The sequence below is a fragment of the Centroberyx affinis genome, unplaced genomic scaffold (genome assembly GCF_046629955.1).
Source record: "Centroberyx affinis isolate AG114_WGS23_722 - 3 ecotype Tasmania unplaced genomic scaffold, CSIRO-AGI_Caff_v1 ptg002258l_1, whole genome shotgun sequence".
Lineage (NCBI taxonomy): Eukaryota > Metazoa > Chordata > Actinopteri > Beryciformes > Berycidae > Centroberyx > Centroberyx affinis.
Window position 1 is genome coordinate 263 of NW_027280547.1, and position 20450 is coordinate 20712.

Below are 20450 nucleotides of genomic sequence, written 5' to 3' on the forward strand. Positions count from 1 at the left end.
GTGACAATCTATTATAAATGAAATTGCAACCGTTGTTCTTTCCGGGGTTTTTGTTCTTCAGCACACACCCAATAGCCTATTTGTTCTAATTAGGCTTTTATTTTGAAGGCCAAAACGCCTAATTTCCGGTGTTTTTCCGGGGTTGTCCGCGTGGCTTGACGCTCCCGTGGAGTTTCAGGCAGGCCGACCAGGAGGATTTAGTTACATACAACTGATGCGGTCTGGCGGAAGAGGAGGAGGGGGGGAGCGCACCGAGCAGCCCGAAACAACGGGAAAAGAGAGGGGTTTTCAGGAGGAAGGAAGCGGGATAAGTGTAGAATATATAGAGGTTTGTCTTCGACTTTTATTCATCGGCGTCCCCGTCTGCCGCTACTGCCGCCTTTGCAGCAACAAATCCCCCTCTCCTTGTTGCAGCTAAACAATCTCAGCTGTCCAATGAATGGAGTTGCTTTTTGCCTTGTTGGAATACCTCCCTACTCTGAGAACCAAGTAAGTGAACTGGTTTGACACCGAGCTTGAGCTTTCTGCTGCTTTATGTTTTTTTTCGTCTGTGATACCTGGACAGCAGCGGACATTAGTGTGTTGGAGAGTTTGGACTGCGCTATGGGGCTGGTCAGAGAGCGTGATTTCCTAAGAGGATTAACACTAGTTTACATAGCTACTGTGTACACACACATACACGCACACACCGACATACTGTACAGAAATCAAGTGTTTGGTCGTCGTTTTTCTGAAGCTTTGTTCAGTGTTGTGTGTTGGGAAGTGTTGGAAAGTTGCCGCTTCTTCTCAAAAACTAACCCCAAGTCACGTTTTACGCCCGGGATGATTCAGTCTTTGTCCGCCTCTTGCTGCATCGAGAGGCGGACAGGCTGTCAGGCTGGACGGGACGTCCCAAACAGGGATGGATGGTACTTTTTCTTTACATCGCATCGATCACTTCTTCTGCACTGCCCCGTTTTAGTCAGACAAATAGGCTACGTGATTTGCTGGCTGAATTAATTGGCTTCTCTGCGTCAGTTAATGAGATCCACTGAGCTCACATCTTGCTGACAGACTTCCATCACTTTACCTTGGCTTTCTGCTGCTTGTCTTCAATATACAAGTCTCTAAGACATGAGAACAACAACTATCAAACAGTGTTGCTACTTAGGAGTGAAGGTGGAGTTCTCTTCAGCAGTGATGTAGTGGTAAATAAAACGGTGGAAAAAGCATGACATGCACTCAGTGCTCATCATAAGATGTCATCACCACAAATCAATTAAAAGTTGTAAAAAGCCTTAATTTATGTTTTTTCCTCTTAAATGACTGTATCCACATTTCCTTCCATTTGATGCTGTGAATTTAAGTCATGAATTTTTTATACCAGTCTAAAAAGTTGAATAAACTGTATTCTGCAAACATAAATATTGATAAACTGAGTTCTGGTCGGTTTATCATCTACTACATCTTTGCTCTTAAGGCAAAATGAACAGAAAAGACCCTGTTAGAGGCTTATGATGATTTACAATAATACCAAAAGCACATAGAATAGTGTTTGCTTTGCTGAAAGCCTTGTTAGAAAAAAGGTGTGTGCAGTACATGTAATTCCTCATGGTACATGTAAGAGCCCGCCTCCTGGAGAGCAGTGCAGCTCTGATGTGTCATAGTTGGGTCATGAGGTAAGAGGTTGCCCCCTCTGGCCCGCACACAGGCGGTGGTCCGCTGGTGTGTTTGATACCGGGCTAGTGATGTTTGTATGTCGTCTCCACAGAGGTCCGGGTCTGGATCTGCTTTGACTTAACCTCAGAGGGTCCTTGGCCCCTCTTTGTGTGTGTGTGTGCGCGTGCATATTTGGCATTTAAATTTGTCTTTAGCAGACTTTCATGTTGAACTATGTTTTGAATGTCAGAAATACAGCGTGTGCATTACACTGTAATGTGCCTAATGCCTTTAATACAAGCCAGACTGAGAAAAGTTGTGTGTGCGTGCGTGTGTATTAGGGAAGTGCCCTGATAACTGATTATTTGTTTAAGCTTGATAATCAAATTTACAATTTGGCATTTTAATATGTCTATAGTAGCGGGCTTTCATGTTAAAATATGTTTTGCATGTCAAAAGTAAAGCATATTACAAGGTTCTGCATCGTACATTACACTATAATGTGCACATAGCTAATGCCTTTAATACAAGTCAGACTGATAAAAGTTGAAAAACGACCACATGAATCTGTAGTTAGTGTGGTGTAGTGTGTAGTGAATCTGGAGTAGTGTGTGTGTGTGTGTGTGTGTGTGTGTGTTTGACAGGGTTATGAGGTTATGTTTACCTGAGTCTCTCCTGTTTGTGTGGCCTGTCCTGTGTGTTCGTATCGCTCGGTGTGTCGCAACGTCACCCGGAGCTTATCATCCCCCCCCCCCGCTCTCCTGTTTTACAGCGCTCCACCTCTGTGTAACACACCGTGTAATCAGGAATTTGGTTCTTTTTGCATGCATTTTCCCCATTTTCCTACCTACCTTCAGTCCCGCTAGCTTTCTTTTGCAGAGCCTCCTTATCTGCTGTGGCTGAGCTTACCCCCTCCAGCACAGAATAGCTTTTCCTCCTCTGTGGTCACACTTCAATTAAAGCTCTCTAGTCGTATATCGGTGTAATAGACCTGCACATGGCCCTTCAAACACAATGAATTCACTTTTATCTTTTCAAATTTCCACTTTCATAAAGCATAGCCATGTAGTGAAAATCCAGCCTCTCTGTAGTAAATGTGTAACAACTGCTGTGCGTCCCCACAAAACTCTTTTTAATTAGCAGTAACCCATAAAAATCAGTGTGAAGTGTCTGCGATAACCTAGCAGTACGACTCTCTGTCTTAACAGTTAGCACATGTCTCTGGTTACAGAACGGGCCGCTCTCGCTTCAACCCCTCCGCTGACCCCGACTCCTTCTCTCCTCTCAGTCCCTGACCCATTTCATACCTGACCTTTGCCCCCGCATGTCAGCCAACACCCTGCTCTCATATAGCCAGACCTTTCTCCTCTCTTCATTCCACTTGTCTCTGGCTCGAGAAAGACACACGCTGTAGTGATAGTCATGGTACTGTATATATTCTGCAGTAGCTCAAGTAGACTGAGGTCCAGGTTTACTCTTGATATGAAGGGACAGAAAGCTGATCTGCATGCTTTCTCCTTCGTTCTCTTTCCTGAGTCCTGGCTAGCCTCTGATTGATGCTGCCTTAGGAAGAGCAGGGAGCTCGAAACACGTTGCATATTCTGCATGTTTATAGCCTATATACTGTATGTTTTATGCACTTTTGAAGCTTTAATACATTTTTGATGTTGCACAAGTAAGGTGCCTCCAATTCCTTTATTTTGATTATATCCTGTACCACTTTTGAAGCCCCCTTTCTCCCCACTGTTTTTTTTTGACATAGATAGCCTCTGATTGAACAATGATTCATGTAAACATACAAAGTGAGATGCAAACTTAACATAAAATGGCCATTGTGTGTCTTACCATGGAGAGGAAGGGATGGAAGTGGCTGTTTGAGGAGGGCAGTTATGAGGATGTCCAGTGGGACTAGTTTAATGTTGTTAGCGGGGCTGCTCCAGTGTTGCAGTGCAGGGCTTGTGGGCGAGATCAATAGAGCAGTGTGTGTGTGTGTGTGTGTGTGGAGAGGAGATGGACAGCAGGGCGGGGCAGAGGCCAGGCGGAGCAGCACCATTACCGCCTGATGCTGCATTGTGCCACGTGATGCCGGAGTATATTGATGATGAGGAAATATGAGAGCGCTTTTATGAAAATGCGAGCCGGGCCAGTCGATTGCACGGCCCCTCCCGTGTTTCTGGAGCACGTGTACCGGTTTGCCTGTGTGTGTGTTTGTTTGTGTTCCTTGATACACTGCAGCTTAATGCAGTGCCTGCAAGCACTTAGTGTGTGTGTGTGTGTGTGTGTGTGTGTCCATTTCATTCCTCGCTGACACTCGCTCGACCTTATCATGTCTCCTCTAGCCCTGCTCTTTCTCCTGATCCGGGAACTGACTTTAAAGTCAGATCCCACCACCCTGCCAACCCAGAGGCCTGCTGCTTCCCCAGGATCAGCTGCAATAGTCGGGATCAAGACCCCGGCTTCGGGCGGAGGCTTCGGATACAGCCGACCCAGGAAGTGTCTTGCGGTCGTGTCCCGTTCTTAAAACCTCCCCGGAGGCCTGCTGATACAGCTGATCGCAGAACAACCGCCTCAGAAAGGTTGCACACCTCAGACCACAGAGGCCTGTCGAGTCAGCTGTTCCAGGATCGTTTCCTGGTCCAGGCAACGTTAAATGAAAACGGCTGCATAACGCTGCAGAGGAAAGCCTCTTGTGTGATCATTAGCAGATGCCTTCACTACGTAGTAGGCACATAGCACAGCCTGAAGCGCTGTGATTTTATAGCTATTAGAAATTTTTGCAGGAAACACGGCACCCAGAAAATATCGCTTTCTTTCATTTTCATACATCTTCCTACACTGTGTCCATTAAAGTGTCAGCATGGTGGGCGGAGCCACAGGTTGCACTGAGAGAAAGCGTGACAGTAAAGTCTGCATTACAGAGTGTCCTCCATCAGTCCATTAACACCGCTACAATGTCTCTCACACCTTAACAGCCCCCGCCCCCCCACCTCAACACCATCACCCCTGTTACATTCCTCAACCCCGGGCCTCCAGACGACAGCTGCGCCCCGCTGCACCGCCGCTCACACCTCGCCTGCACAATCATTAACCTGCAGAGTGTGTGTGCCGACACACTTGAGTCGCTCTGGTACATATAGCCGAGCACAGGTGTTCGCAAATATAGGCACTCCAGCATGTTTACATCGTACATAAACGGTTACACACCCTCGCAACTCGTAACCTGCACACAGGTGCATGCACACACACACACACACACACACACACATACTTCTTTGTATTCAGATGCATTCAGACACTGTTTTTGAAGATGAGGCTGTAACCAGTTCCATGCTAAACTTCCCAAGTGTCACTTATTTCTGTATGGCTGCAGTTTCATGTTGCACCTGTTTGCAGTATTACTATGCATTTACCCTGTAACACAGTTCCAGTGGTTTAGCTGTCACTGCAGAAGCGTTATTATTTAGCCTTGATGCTGAACAAATACAGTGCAGCCTGAGTGTAGGTGGGCGAAGGACATCAGTCATCATTGACCTTGTTTACCGTGGTAAGAGGGGTGCGGTGGCTGCGGTGCCGCTCTGCAAACCAAAGCAGGCGTGTTTCTACTGCTAATGGTTCTTTATTGATCCCCTGTCAGTCAGTCAGTCAGTCAGTCAGTAAGTATCTTTTTTTGTTTTCTCTCTTTCTCTTTCTCCCTGTCTCTCTGTACCACTGCTCTCTCAAGGTGTGCTTTTTGGATACATGGGGGAGTTGTCCTTATATCTTAGCTGTCCTCAAAGTTCGCCTGTCCAGAAAAGTGACAGATCAAGTCACTTTCTTGTTGTGCAGGCAGCACACATCCACTCTTGTGTCCCAGCCTGGCGCGTTTCATGTGGCGTCTGATTCCCAGGCGCTGGGTGGTTTGGTGTGAAACAAAGCCTCTCTCAGAAACAGATGAGAGCTAATTAGATTCAGCCTGTTGATGGTCTGGCCTGCCTGAGTGCCTCTTTGTATTTCTGCCTGTGTGTGTGTGTGTGTGTGTGTGTGTGTGAAAGAGTCTGTGTTGATGTGTACCGCTGCGGCTCAATGTGTTGTTTTTGTGCAGGAAAATGCGAGCCTATACAGTACGTGAGGGGCTTTATCTCGATGTGTTGCTGAGGAATGGAGAGCAGGTCGCATCTTGTTCTGAAATGCAGACTTGACTCTGTCTGGCTATATCTGTCTGCGGGATCGGCCTGAAGCCAAGGGGGGGGGGGGGGGTGCGAATCGAGGGGTCAAGGTTCAGAGGTTAGGGGCCCCCCTCGTCACACACTTGGCCCCCAGATAAAGAGAGGCTAAAGAGGCAGGAGGGAACCCCTGTCAGTGTATGCAGCAGAGGCCATGGGGGTTAAGTAGGGGCAGACATTTGACTGATCCCCATTCAGATGATAGGACCGCCTTGTTTTGTCTGTCTCACGTGTCTGATATCAACTGTACATATTTTTTATCTTTTGTGTCTCGTTGTGTGTATGTTTTTATAAGAGAGGTGCGAGGAGGAGAATGCGTACCTTTGGTGTGTGTGTGTGTGTGTGTGTGTGTGTGTGTGTGTGTGTGTGTGTGTGTGTGTGCAGTGAGCTGAACGGTGCACCGTGTCTTGCTTCACTCAGATGTGCAGGCAGTCTTTTTGAACAGCAGGCAATCCACTGGAATGTGAGAAGAGAGAGGAGAAAGAGAGAAGGGGGGGGGGGGGGGGTAAGGAGAATAAGGAGGAGCAGAAGATGACAAGATAGAGAAAACCCTGATGAGTCACGGGGAGAGAATGATGTCGGAGTGACAGCCAAGCGCTGTGAGCCATCAAAAGTGAAAGAGAGCGAAAAGAAAGCAGGACCGGCGGCGGCCTTCATAAACTACGTGGAAGCTGCCAAATTTCACGGCGCTCTAATCTTAACGACAAGCACATGGGTGTTGAGTGTTTGGTTGCATGTTGCTCTTGGATGACCAGAAGATCCTGATAGTACTACGGCTCTCCAGAACACACTCTCCCTCTCTTGGATTTACCAGGAAACGAACCACTTTATATGCGGAGGGAATTTTCACTTTGCTGGCCAAGCCGCAAAGTCAGAAGTTCAGAAATCAGTGATTGCAAAAAATATATTTTCCTTAAAGTTTTAGTTTGTGATACATTACAGATTATAAGCCCGTTAGAAGCAAAGATACAGTAAACTTGTCTTATAACATAACCATCAAACATCATCAGACTTACATTCAATTTAATATCATGTCATTAAACATAGATTACTCAAATATCCAAACCCCTAATGTCTTTTCACATTGTGTTTATTATATCAGGCTCTGATTATAACTTTCATGGACTCACAATGTGCTTATGAAGCCCATGAAAATGTTCTCAGTGTTCTTAAAGATTTGAGTCAGGCAGTGAAGTTAGGGTTAAGGAGGTAAGGTTTAAATATATAATGGGAGAGTCGTGACGTTCTGGTTTTTGCAGCTCGGCCAGAAAGACAGTCACAATGCAGAAGAAGAAGAAGAAGAAGAAGAGCCTCTCAGTATCTCTTCATGGCTGGCCAACTATTTGATGATGTGTGCTCAGAGTATGTTACTGTACAAGCCGGATCGGGGAGGTTCCTCTTGGCTCGTATATGTGGCAGCGGGCCAGCTAACCCCCATCAAAGCGGCAGTTGGAAGTCGATGAACTGTGAAGCGCAGTTCAGACTGCTATTTCATCGGGGTTAGTGAGCTGACTCACTGACCTCGATCACCAGCGCATCACCGCTCCCCCGCTCCCCCGCAGTACTTCCTAAACATCCGCAGCCCGGCCCAGGCAGCGCTGCCGCAGTCCATACACACATGCGGCCACAAAAAAACACACACACAAACACCCGTACGCCACCGTCAACACTGTCTTTCTTTGTGTTTGTGAGCGGAGGCTGCTTGTTTTGGCAGGCCAGCAGAAGCACGGGGCCGAGATTATCAGGGAAGCTAATGAGGAGCAATGGATGCTGGGAAGAGATAGGGCGCTGTGGGTTTTTGGAGTAGTTGGAGATAACGAGGCTCGGTTTCCTCCCTTCAGAAGAAGCCATTAATTCTTGTACAGTATGAAAAACAACTTCCACAGACTTGAAACTTGCCCAAACTAGATAATCTACCACAGCCAACATGAAGCCTTAATTTGGTTTTCTGTTTTATCATTATCTCATTGTGCGTGAGTTGAGTGTTTTCACATCAGCGCCGCATTACACTACGCTCTGCTCACTGTCGATCACCTGACACCCACAGGAAGAAATATGAAGCCTCCATCAGGAAATAATCCCTCAGAAACATGTCCTGGCTATGACCGGCTTGGATAAGATACCTGGAATATTCCATTGATTATGTTATTGTCATAACATGTTATTGTCCCGTTTGCTGTTGGTTTCTGTGGTTTGCACAAGCTCAGTTTTGCGTAGCTTGGTAAAGTTATTTGGTCAAAACATGGCAGTAAGCCTTGGTAACTCCAGGTTACTCCAAACTGAATTGTGTCTATCATGAAAGACAATAGGCTATTCAATTTATTTAAGGTAACTGACAGAAAAACGTGAGATTGGTTTTGGTGGAAAGTTCTGAAAAGATGATAATGTAAAATGATATTGTAAAAAAGCTTACTTGCTAACTTGCTACTTGCTAGCTAAATAAGCAGAATAAGTGCAGTTAATTTGTGGATACAGTGATACAGGGATATTCAAGAGCGGGTTATCAAAGGTGCACATAATCAGCTTATCCCCAATAACACCTAAACCGGGACATTAGCCAGTATCCAAAATACTATGTGCATGCAAATCCAGCCACTCTGAGCACATTGAGCTGCTCTCTTTTTCCTATCACTCTATCTCTCTCTCTTCCTCTTTTTGCTTTTCCCCGCTCTGCTTCCTCTCTGTGTCAACGTCCTTGTTGTCGAGGTTGTTGTTCCTTTGGTCAGTCTCTCCTCCTCATCTGTTTTTTTTTTCTTCCCGTAATCTGCTTAAATTCCAGCTTTCTTGTTTTCTCATCTCCCCCTTTCTCTCTCTCTCTATATATATATTTTCTTTTTTCCCTCCTGTGTGCGTGGTGCGTCTCTCCCTCTGTGATTTGACTTGGAGAGGAGCGCTGCAGCTATCTGCTTTGATCTCACTGCTGCCTTCTTTGGTCATCTCCCCTCAGAAATCACTGGATACCCACATGGTGTTTTTTTTTGTGTGTGTGTGTGTGTGTTTTTTTTTGTCTAGCCTTGTCTGAATGTGCACCCATAGACATTTTAATTCAGCGCTGCATTTTTTTTGTTCTTTTCCCAGCCGAGCGCTCCGACATCGCTGGTCTTGTTATAAAGCGTCAGCCATAAAGCAGAAGGTATTCTGTGTAGATAGAGCATTGATGTGCCATAAAAGGTCCGTTTCGGTATGATTCCTCTATGCTCTGGGCCAAGTTTCAAGAGCACACACACACCCACACACACACATGCACACTCTTCCTCTTTACTAGAGTTTACAGCATACACTCGAAAATGAAATGGGTGAAACTGTCTGTTTATATTTATGACCTTCTTTGCTCTAAGCAGCGGCAGTGTGCCTTTCAACTAAGAGTGAGACCATATGTGTGTGTGTGACTCCCATGTCAACAGTCACAGTGCTTGGCTCTCTTCCTGCGGGGAAGCCTAAACAGAGAGACTAGAGGGAGACTAGAGGGAGACCCATCACCCCTTCAGCCCGCATATCTGACCCTTTTTTGTTTTTGCTGGGGTGGAACAAGACACGGAGCCGCAGAGGACGGCTGACCTCTGAAGGGGAAACATCTCACCTCGCCCAGCCGGCCGGCCTCCATCTTGTGCCCATAGCTGATTCGTCCCCCCTGCAGGAAAAAGGCCACTAATGCAGAGTGACAGAGGCTAAAGACACAGACAACGCCATCGGCATCGGCTTGGCATATGGATCTCATCATCACATTACACATGGAAAGGGCAAAGCCTTTGGGATACGTAGAAAACGGTGAAAACGCAGACGCACACACACACACACACTCTCAGTATCTCTGTCCTCTGCAGATGTGCTGCCGGGCCGCACAGTCTGCAGTGTAACAACAGGAAGGAGCAGGCAGTCCCGCTGCAGATGAAACGATAGCCAGGGCCGATCCTCCTGTATTCAAAACATGCCCAGGAGGACCTACAGTATCTGTGTGCCATCTTTGTGCTGCTGGAGGATGAGGGGGGGGGGGGTGTAGGCAATGGCCAGAAACGTTGTGGGTGTAATCTCTACATAGCCAGGTTTATCAGTACACACAGTGTGAGAAGCCCAGCTCATGTCCAGACTGGCAAAACCCACATTTTTTTTTAAGTCTTTCAGGTTGGCCTTTGTTTGCTTGCAATCACGTGATAGTGAAGGAGAAGGGAGAAAATGTATTTCTTTTTGTCAGCGTCCAGAGTTGACAAATGACTAGATTAGAGAAAATGGAGTGTTCAGAGAGGAAAAGACTTAATTTGTCAGCGTCAGATTCATGCTGTAGTTGGTCATGTTGGATGTATATACTACAAGCCTGTGGAGTCATGAGTGTTGAGATGGAAAACTATGACCTGAGAATGAAAAAGCGGGATGGTGTTAAGAGAAACACTGGGAGGACTGAAATCTCTGCTTGTGAATTTCAGAACAGTCTACAGAAAATTGGGGTGTATTTTCCCTCCTCGAATGGTGCTCACCACTCTGCTTCATCCAGCTGTGTTAAGATGTGAGGCCATATGTGAGTGTATGTGAGGACATGTGTAAAAGCAGTGTATATATATCAGGGTTTCTCAAACGTTTTCATGCCACAGAGCCACAAATAGACACACATGACATCACGGATCCTTGTTTGCTCATATTTAGTCTCAGGAAGCCCCACATGGGAGGATTTTTTTGTTGTTGATTTAGTATTGAATTCTACATTATTCTACACTATAAATGTGCATTGGACAGTGGTTAGAGTGAAACCTATGATTAGAGCAGTCATTATTACACATTCTCTAATTGGGGTAATTTCAAGTCAATTATAGTGAAGTTGAACTATTGCTCGCTGTGCTGGCGGCTCCCTCAAGGACTCCTGGGTGTCCCCGAACCCCACTTTGAGAATCACTGGACTACATGATCCTGTCTGAGCGGAGCGGACTGCAGGACTTCTCCAACTTGGTGTGAGCGTTGGTGCATGGTAGGAATGTAAAAACCAGATGACCTCAAATGGAAACTCCAGCAGTATCGGAGGCCATCTCGCTTTCTCTATTAAACGTTCAGACTCCGCTCTCTAGCCCCGCTCTCTCCCTCTTTCTTTCTTTCTTTCTTTCTTTCTTTCTCCCTGGCTCAGGCGGCTCTCTCCATCAGTGAGTCTCCCAGCCTGGCTCAGTATCGGCTCCGCCACGCCCCGGCCGCTGGACCGCTGCCTGGTGTTGGGCCTGTCGGCCGAGATGTGCCCTTGGGTCCAGTTCCAGCCAGCGCCGGCTCTAGCCAACGCAGCCAAGGGGAACAAAGACGTCATCCCGGAGTCCCAAAGTTATAATTTTCATCTGTTAATTACACGGAGGCAGAGATGGGCTAAATATACGCATCTGGGCCTGTAGGGGGGAGGGAACCAGCGAAGCAGAGGGGCTCCAAGTACATCGCAGTCCTCGGCCCAGACGCGGACGGGGGGTGGAGAGGGCCGAGAAGCCTGCTGGAGCCCTGTGGTTTTCTGGAGCCCCGCGCTGCTGTGGGCTGCTTCTGAAAACAACCAGGGAAGAAAGAAAAGAAAAGAGCGAGAGGAAGAAAAGAGGAAGGAGGGGGGTGGGCTCTTATTGCAGTGGAGCTCAGACGTGACGCTCTGATTGCTCCCAGCGGTTGTGGTCAGTATTGGGGAGAGGAGGGGGGATACAGTGCAAGGGGAGCGGGGGGTTAGCTCTTTGCCAGATGTCGTCATTGGCCCTGATGTTGCTAAGGCCCTATGGTATATGGTATACACACAGGGAGACAGATGTCCCTGCCCAAAAGAAAGTACAGCCTGGGGTTACCTGACAAAACCCAGCCGCTGCCTCATGGTGGCAAACCGCTGTTACAAAAGGCAGGATGTGGCTGTTGGAAGCCGTTGTCGAGGTCTTGGTGCTGAATGTAGTGTATTCTTGGATTTCTTCATTCCATCTCCACCTCCTTGTCCATGTTTTTGGCTAAGGCTGAGGACACACACATGACTGAACAGACTGTGAAAAGATTTGATAACACACATTTAACGACTGGCATCTTGCAGAGGTGCACACGTTGGACGAACAGTTGGACTTGCCAAACTACGAGTTCTCACACTACTACAACATGAAACTAAAACAAACATGAAGGTGGAACATTTTTTCCTTCCAAACTTCCTGTATTTTTTGCCTTCTCTGGTGCTCAACTCTCATTGGCTGTTGCCGGTCTCTGTTCAGATTTGAGTTGCTGACAAGCTCACGCTGCAGGAGCACGTTAAGACTTCAGATTAAAGTGTTTACCGAATGTTACTGACTTCCAGATTGAAGTCGTAAAAATCAAACGTGTTTGAAATAATCCTGGCGGTGCCAACTGGGTTGGGAGGTAAGAGCTAAAAGTCCTGAGCCCTCACACACTACAAGATCAAGACTCTGTCCGATCTTGAAAATCAGCTGTGATAGCCAAATCGTGGCTATAATCAGCCTAAAAGACTCTGCTGTCAGGCTTGTCTTGCTGCAGGCGTTTTTTTGGAGCTAGAACAGAGGCGTATTGCTGGTTGTCATGGTGACTAGCAGCGTGGAGGTGATGGGTGATTACGTTGAAGATGGGTGTCACAGTGAAGCATATCACAGTCGCCCTGGAGATACGAGGCAGCCGCAATAGTAGTAGTAGTAGTAGTAGTAGTAGTAGTAGGCCAAAGCAACATCAAGGGCAAGAGCTTCAACTCATGTGGAACAAACAAGAGCATGTGAGGTGGAGAAGTCTTAACATGCTCGCGTTGGAAATTTAACCGTATTTCTAGAGCAGAACTGTTTTACAGTTGAGTAAAAAAAGGGGTCAGTGTGGATTTGTCTTGTGCGTCTCCACAGTAGTTGGCTCTTCATCTCAGTCTTGATGGTTTCACTGCAGATGTGACCAAAGCATAAAGAAGCCTCTCCAGTAGAGGAGACACTCCCTGCTAAGTAGGTTAAAGTGGACTACCATCTCTCCACTTAGTGCCTGGTCTGCTGGGAAAAATAGAGTGTGTGTCTTGGCTCTTTCTTTCTCTCTCTCTCTCTCTCTCTCTCTCTCTCTCTCTCTCTGTCTTTCTCTCTCTCTCCCTCCCCCTCTCTCCCTCTCTCCCTCTCTCCCTCTCTGCATCCTCACTGTTGGTGTGGGTATGAAACAAATCATTGTGTGCAATGCGACCAGCCAGTCTGTGTGACATTGAAATGTTGCTCAGCCAAGGATAGGACTTGATGAAACAGGGTCAAACGGCTCACTTGCAACAGATCTAACCCCCAACACACACACACACACACACACACACACACACACACACACACACATACACACACATACACACAAGTCTAATAGTATTTAATTATTCATCAACATACCAAGGCTCAGTTTAATGTAACCTACACGCATGGTAGCAAATGTGTGTTAATGTCTTCTCATTTAGCCTATGCCTTCAATTCACAATCATGCAATCTTACCCCCCAAATCCCTCCGCATCAGTGTGTTGCACTGCATTAGAGTCAGTTAAAGAATCCCCATTGCAGATCTAGTCTGAGCTCCACCGCTGCTGTATGGAGGGTAATTAGTGTGTATCTGTGAGTGAGTAGTAAATGCATGTGTGTGTTTGTGGGTGTGCGTATTGGGTGCATGTGTCATTACTATCTAAGCCCAAGTGTGCAAAACCTCCTTTTCATTCTCCTCACCATCTGCTCTCTCCAAACTTCCCGACTCCCGCTCCTGCTTTAGATCATTCTGTACACTCATTTTTATCCTCAGTAAGTTTTTCCCTCCGGTGTTTTCTTTCCAACATCTGTTAACCCCCCCTATCTCTCTCTCTCTCTCTCTCTCTCTCTCTCTCTCTCTTGCCTGCATAGTCATTGGCTGGCTAGCTGGCTGGCTGACTCATATATCCAACATTCCCTTGTGGCATATGTAGCGTGATGGATGCGCAATGAAGGAGCGCTGGACACACCCACACTCATACATCTGACTGATATCCTGATTCAGCCAATCATCTTTTACTGCTGTTAGCCCCAGTAGTGCCGCTTTGACCCTCAGCCGGCTGCGCGATATGAATCAACATATATATGTGGTTATATAGGCTGATTACTGTGTGTGTGTGTGTGTGTGTGTGACTGTGTGGCAGGGGTGACGAAAGGTGACAAATGGAGAGCAGACTTGTTTGGGATACTTTGGGTCGGGCTAAGTGTTTTCCACGCTGATAGAACTCACATGGTCAGATCTCACATGGTTGCACTAATAGAACACGCACACACACACACACACACACACACACACACACACACACACACACACACACACAGCATGTCAACAGACACATCTAAAGAATGCATGGATAATGTGTTGCCGAGCTGAGGAGAAACAGAGGGTCAGGTGTGCTGCTTTCATCCTTGTGCTTCCAATCTGTAGGAGAGAGGTGTGTGTTTTGTTGTTGTTGTTGTTGTTGTTGTTGTTGTTGTGTCAGTCATGGCCCGGGCGGGTCGGACCACCCAGCTCCTCTCAGCTGTGGGTTGATGGGTGTGTAGGTTGGGGGTTCAAACCCTCACCCCTTTCTTCTCCAACTCCACCTGCTGCCGTCTCCTGACTTCCCAAGACTGTTTCCACCTTAAAACCCACAACAGGTGTGACCTCACTGATCTGCTGCCAGGGTTTCCCACCCAAACTCTGATGTTAACCATTAGTGGGTGACATAAGACCGATATCTGGCTCTAGGTCAAGACCTCGTGCTCTATCTCATTCCACACACACATCCTATGGCAGTAAAAACTGTGCTATTGTACGTGGCTGTGAGTCTCCACCCTGTGCCCTGTCCCCTGTGTCCCGGTGCCCTCTGGGCTTTTTTTCCCACCCATCTGCCGTTAGACTGCATGTTGCAGCTGCCCTCTAGTGGCCGGTGATAGGTAACTACACTCTGTAGGCGGCCAGAGCCTATAGGTTCTGTGGCATGGGGATTTACCAGAGATTAAAGTTAAAATTACCCTGCTTAAAAGAGCCGCGTCCCCTTTTCACCCATGTGCATGCTTTTGTAGAATCCACTTCCCCAGATTACTGGTAATGTCCGTCTAGACAGAGAGATGCTATCTAATGAATCTGCCAGCTAAGGAGCAAAAGCATCACTCTGTCACTGTGTCTTCATATCATGCATCATTTTTTACGGCACAGTTTGTATCATTCATTTTGTCATTTGTATCAGCAGCCTGATGACATTTGCATAGTGATTACAAAGCAGAAGGGAGGTGCTGCTTCAACGTATGAAGTCTCCCATCCCACACGCTGACTCAGGAGTGCGGCAGTATCATTTCAAGTGTTTCCTTCACCAGTAGGGGACAGAATAGACACTCTTAGCTGACAGACTACACTCTCTTAGCTGAGGCTGTAGGTCTGAATGTTTGACTCTGGTCCTCTTGAGTTCACAGGCCTGAACTGAGTCCCTCCTCTCTGTCCTGGTGTTGGAGTGGCTGTGTTTAGGTATGCCTGTGTAGCGTTTCACTCTGAGCATCAAACCCTGACCGTGACAACCCACAGCCTGTCCCTCAGTGACCCCGCTTCTCCCTTTCCTGAACTGTCACAGTCTGTGTTTAGTGAAAACACTTCATCGTTGTTGTCTGGTTTGTTTGAGACGCACTAACGATGGCTCCCTCAGCACTCACCGGCTGTTTTTTTTTTTTTGCTTAAACGCTTTCCTCCTCTCTTTCATGTGTATTTCCTGTCATCTCTCAGCGTGGAGCTACAGTTTATTTCTCCCTCCTCAGATCTCTGTGTTTTAGTGTGTGGGCGAAGGAGAGAGGAGAAAGAGCCTTGTTTTGTCTTGCGGACCTGCAGCTGTGGAAAAAGGGGGAGGCCTCTATGCGCTTGTGTTAATCTGTTGGCCCGCGGTCATGTTATGAGTATGAAGGGGATTAAAACATATCACCAAACTAATCTGTCCGTTACACCGGCAACCACGCTCCGCTCTATCGTGCTTTACCCCCCCCCCCCCCCTCCTTCTCTCCTCCACCTCCTCCTCGCCCCTTTCACTTTCCCAGTGATGTGTTTGTTATCACAGGGTGGGGGACCGGGGCCGAGGGTGAGGACGCGAGGCAGGAGGCAACGAGGCGTCTCTCCTCCGAGATTAGTGGCGCGTGTCGGCCTTTGATTCCCTGACTTCAAGCGCTGTGTGCCTGGCAGGTTACCCCCGACGATAAAAAACGCTAATATGAAGTCACGAGCCTGCACCGTCTCCAGGGGATGTTTGCTTGGCACTTGTTGCAAGATAAGGGAGGGAGGGAGGGGGGATGAATTGGGTAATGCTCTCGTGATGTACATTAGGCTCGCATCCAGTCCCGGCAGACGGAGGATGTTTACCTATCTGCCTGCACAGGCATGCTTCAGCTAAAACAGTATACAGAGCGGGTCACAGGTGGGAGGGGTGCTATTGTCACAACCCCTCATGTGTGACTGTGTACTGTAACTCAACGCCTCGTCTCTCTTTTGTTACCTCTCTTTTTTTCCCCCCTCTTCATGCTCGTCCTCCTCTTTTTGTAAATGCCTCCATGGTTCACGAGAGAGAAAGGGAGACGGAGGGAGGGAGGGAGGGAGGGAGGGAGCTGGACAGACAGAGATCTTTTGTTGCCAAATTAGGCTTCGCTCTGCCCTTGCCAAAACTAACTGTTGCTGTGAAAAATGTGATATGAAATCTCCCCTCAGTGCTGCCACTGTGAAACGGAGCGCTTGTGTGTTTTTGTTTATCTTACCCCCCGCTCTGGCTCTCGACCAGAGACGCATTATGATCCGACCCACTACGCTATACGCATCTGTGATTTCCTCGCGCTCACATCTCTCCCTCCTGGAGAAGAATCGCACCTCCTCGCGCGTCCCTCGCTGATCCGTTTGTTTCCCCGCAGCAGGGCGGTCCCGCCTGGCGGTGTGTCGAAGCCGAAGCTCTGGCCTGAACCACAGACTGAACAGAACCCCCCCACAGCCACAGCCTGCTGACTTTATGAGAACCCTAATTACATAGCCTAGTGTATTTATACTCATCTGTGACTCAACGGGACATGTGGTGTGTGTGTGTGTGTGTGTGTGTGTGCGCACGGAAGAAGGAGCATTTGTATTCACACGCAGATGTTGTGTGTGTATGTGTGTGTGTGTGTATTAGTGAAAGCCTATTCTAACTCAATAAACTACTTCAGCTAGGAATGTAGTGGAGGCTAAACCCACCTGAACCCGGTTTACTCACCTTTTATTTTATCTTTTTAGACCGACATACATCTTTATGACTTAAGATCACAGTATATAACATAGTTAGTAGTATGAAAATGATGCTAGTTATATGAAGATTGGGTCTTTTAAGTGAAAAAAACCCCATAGAGTAATGCTTTTGTGAAAAATATGGTTGATTTCTCTTTATATTGGCAGCTGCTTGCATTATGATAATCAGGTGGGTAAATGGAGCTCATTTACCTTTTATATTTATCACTTCTCGACCGCAAAGTATTCCAGCCTGCAGTGTGTATTGTTGTAGATGAAGCGCAGCATATCCAGAGGGTACAGTCTGTGTGCGGATGACGGGCCTCTCCGGTCGAGTCGGTACTTGCCCCGGTGTGTGGCAGGTGAAACCTGTCTAACCTCGTTGGTAACGGACGTGCGGCGCGCTGACACTTGACGAGCGGAGCGGCGGCGGCGGCAGAGGAGAGTCAGTCAGTCAGCAACATGGTCACCTGCCTGCCGCTCTCACACGCACCCTGGACGTCCGGCTGTTTGGTGAGAACTCTGCTGAGTGGGCGACCGGTGGGGCGGGGCGGGTGGGGGGGGGGCACGTCTCTGACTGATTTAGTGGCATGGTGTGTAGGTGTCACTGTACCGCTGTATTGGTGGATTCTGTGAATATGAGTGTGTGTGTGTGTGTGTGTGTGTGTGTGTGTGAGAAAGAGAGTATGTGTTTGGTGCAGAGGTCACACTGACATCCAGCAGTTTTATTTTGAGCCGCCAAGGCCGGTAGAGCATTTCCAGCGAGGTGGACGCCTGTTGCTCTCCTGTGTTTTTTGTTTCCCTTCTATCTGCTGTCATTCCTCTTCTCTTGTCTCTTTCTTATTTTGTTTTCTCCCTATCATCCTCTCTCCTTTGTGTTTTTTCTCTCAAGTCCTAAGCAAAGGAGAGAGAGAGAGAGAGAGAGAGAGAGAGAGAGAGAAACAGCGGCGGAGACAGTGGCGAGGCAAATGTTTTCTTTTCTCTTTGTGTTGGAAATTGGCCTCTTTTTCTCTTTTTTTTTTTTTTTTTTTTGCCCCCCTCCCTCCTGCCTCCCCCCTGAGCGGAGGGGAGGCGGCTTTTGTGGAGTTTAGTGCAGGGATCATAGCCTTGTCACTGTGTCTGTCTCTTTCACACACATGCAGCACACGTGCCACCGCCAGCCTTCCTCTACATACAGTTCAGAGGAGATCTACAGTGGATTTAGCCTATCAGCAGCAGCCTGCAGGAGATATCTCCATTTGGACTATTAACTACTAGAGCCAGCCCCCCCCCTCCCCACCACTCCCGCCACTACTGCGGGTCTCAGTGATGTCCAGTTTTTTTTTTTTTTTCTGGATTAGACTGCTGAGTTCCAGTGTACCATACAGCACGCCGTTTGTTTTCTGATGCTCTGTCGGACCGGTTCATTTGGAGGGACGGACTGGAATGTTGCTGGAGGAACTGATTATTTGGAGAAGGATTGATGCAACAAAAACACAAAGAAGGAAGAAAGAGAAAGCAAAAGAGTGAAGGAGAGAGACACAACGAGGGATGAATAGTTGATGCTTGCTGAGAGAGAGAGAGAGAGAGAGAGAGAGAGAGAGTCGGAGTTTGGAAAAGAGAAGTGAGAGAGAGAGAAAGAGAGGGAGAGGGAGACAGGGAGGGTTAGAGAGAGTGGCAGAAGAAAGAGAGAGAAAGCGAGAGAGAGAGCGAGAGAGAGGGGGAGTGTGAGGGAGGAGAGACAGAGGATCCAGCCCCCTGGGACAGTAGTGTGTGTTTTCGGGGGGTGGACAGAGTGGCTTTGTATGCAGAACATCACTGGACACCGGCGGGAGAGACGCTGTCAGTTGTCCTCTGTGTCTGTCTGTAGTGAAACCAGACCTACCTCTGTGCCACCGGCGGCTCCATGCGCCACACACACTCCTCCATCTGCTTGCCCAGGGAGTCTGCCTGCCTTCTGCTTCCTCTGGAATGAACCCCCCTGTGAGAGTGTGAGTGTGAGTGTGTGTTCTCGTGAGTGTGTGTGTCAGCCCCCCCGACCCACCCACCCACCCCCCTTCCCCCGGAGAGCTAATTCCCTCTGCGCCCTCGGAGGTCAGGAGCGATAGACTGTGATGTGGAACTTGTGGGATTAAAATCACGGATACTTTTCTGGAGACTTGGGTCGGCGGCAGCGATGGAGCGGAGCCAAGAGAGGGGAAGAGTGACTGTGCTGCGCCTGCGGACTCTGACCGACTAACCGGAGGATCCCAGAGGAGGATTAACGCGCTCCAGTAACAACCAGCCATCATCTCCTGGCTCGATTGTATCTTCTGCCCTGTATCTTCTTTTGTGTCGAGCTATTACCCAACTGAGTTACCCACCCTGAGTGTGTGCGTGCCCCATGAGGGCGGTGAACGATGCGGATCTGAGCGAACCCCGCGCCCCGATGCCCGCCGCTATGCTCCCGTGCCCCGCGCCGGCCGGGTCCGACTGGTGCTTTCAGAACCCGGTGGGGGTGGACTGCAGCTCCCCCGAACCTCGCTGTATCTGGCTGGCGGTGCTGCGCAGCGCCGCGGGCCCCGCCACACCGACACCCCCGCCGCCCGCCATGCCCGTCGGCAGCGGGCACGGCCAGCGCTCCCACCAGCCCAGGGTAAGGAGAGGTCACCCATCACACCCCCCCCCCCCCCTTTTGTCATGTCTGTCACTGTGGTAGCTTGACATGAGGGGTCCCAGTTACATGACCTTTAGCACCTTTTAATGCCTTTGTGTTTCTTGGCTATGGTCCCATTCAGAATATTTCATCATTTTGAGTGAATCTTTCTGATCGAAGCTTCCAAACAAACTGTTTTACATTCATGCTTACACTTTGTTGACACACCGGTAGTTGAATAATCCTGCGTTTTACATACCGAGATGGAAGATGCAGTTCGCAGTATTTGCACTTCTGTGGTTCTTTCTGTGGTTCGTTCTTTAAACAGCGGCCTCAGCGGAACATAGTCCTGCAGTCGTACGTGGGATGATTCAGCTACGCATGTCAGAAAAGTATGTATGTGACCAGAGCCATTGTTTCAAACCTTTCGACCATCGAGACGAACCGATTAAATCTTTCAAAGTTTCGAACCAGAAAGTTGTATCGCCAGCAGGCCAGTTCTGTTTTGGATTGTAACTGAGGTGGATACATGAGGCGTTTTTTAGTCTGTAAACCCAGACACTGTTGCTTATTTTATATCAGGCTCACATTTACTGGGAGTTTGGCAGCTTTTCTATGTGATGGGAAGTATGTGAGAGAAACCGATGCAGAGACGCCTGAATCAGCAAGAGGCTTCTCAGTCCACTTAGCATCTCCGGATATCCTTGTATTCAGCGGTGTAGCGGTAAACAAAACGGTGGATAACCTATGACTTACAGTGAGTCATCATCATAAAGCAAACAGCCACCAAT

At 48.1% G+C, this 20450-nt stretch overlaps 1 protein-coding gene across 4 annotated transcripts in view; it reads left to right on the forward strand.

Annotated features, from left to right (window-relative positions):
- Positions 1–297: 297 nt before the first annotated feature.
- The window catches only part of arhgap23a (Rho GTPase activating protein 23a), a 54071-nt gene continuing 33918 nt past the window's right edge, over positions 298–20450 (forward strand). For all 4 annotated transcript variants that reach the window (XM_071532841.1, XM_071532842.1, XM_071532845.1 and 1 more), the window contains exon 1: positions 298–489. In XM_071532841.1, the coding sequence (XP_071388942.1) occupies positions 436–489 (54 nt within the window). In that variant the 5' untranslated portion in view covers positions 298–435. The remainder of the gene's footprint in view (positions 490–20450) is intronic.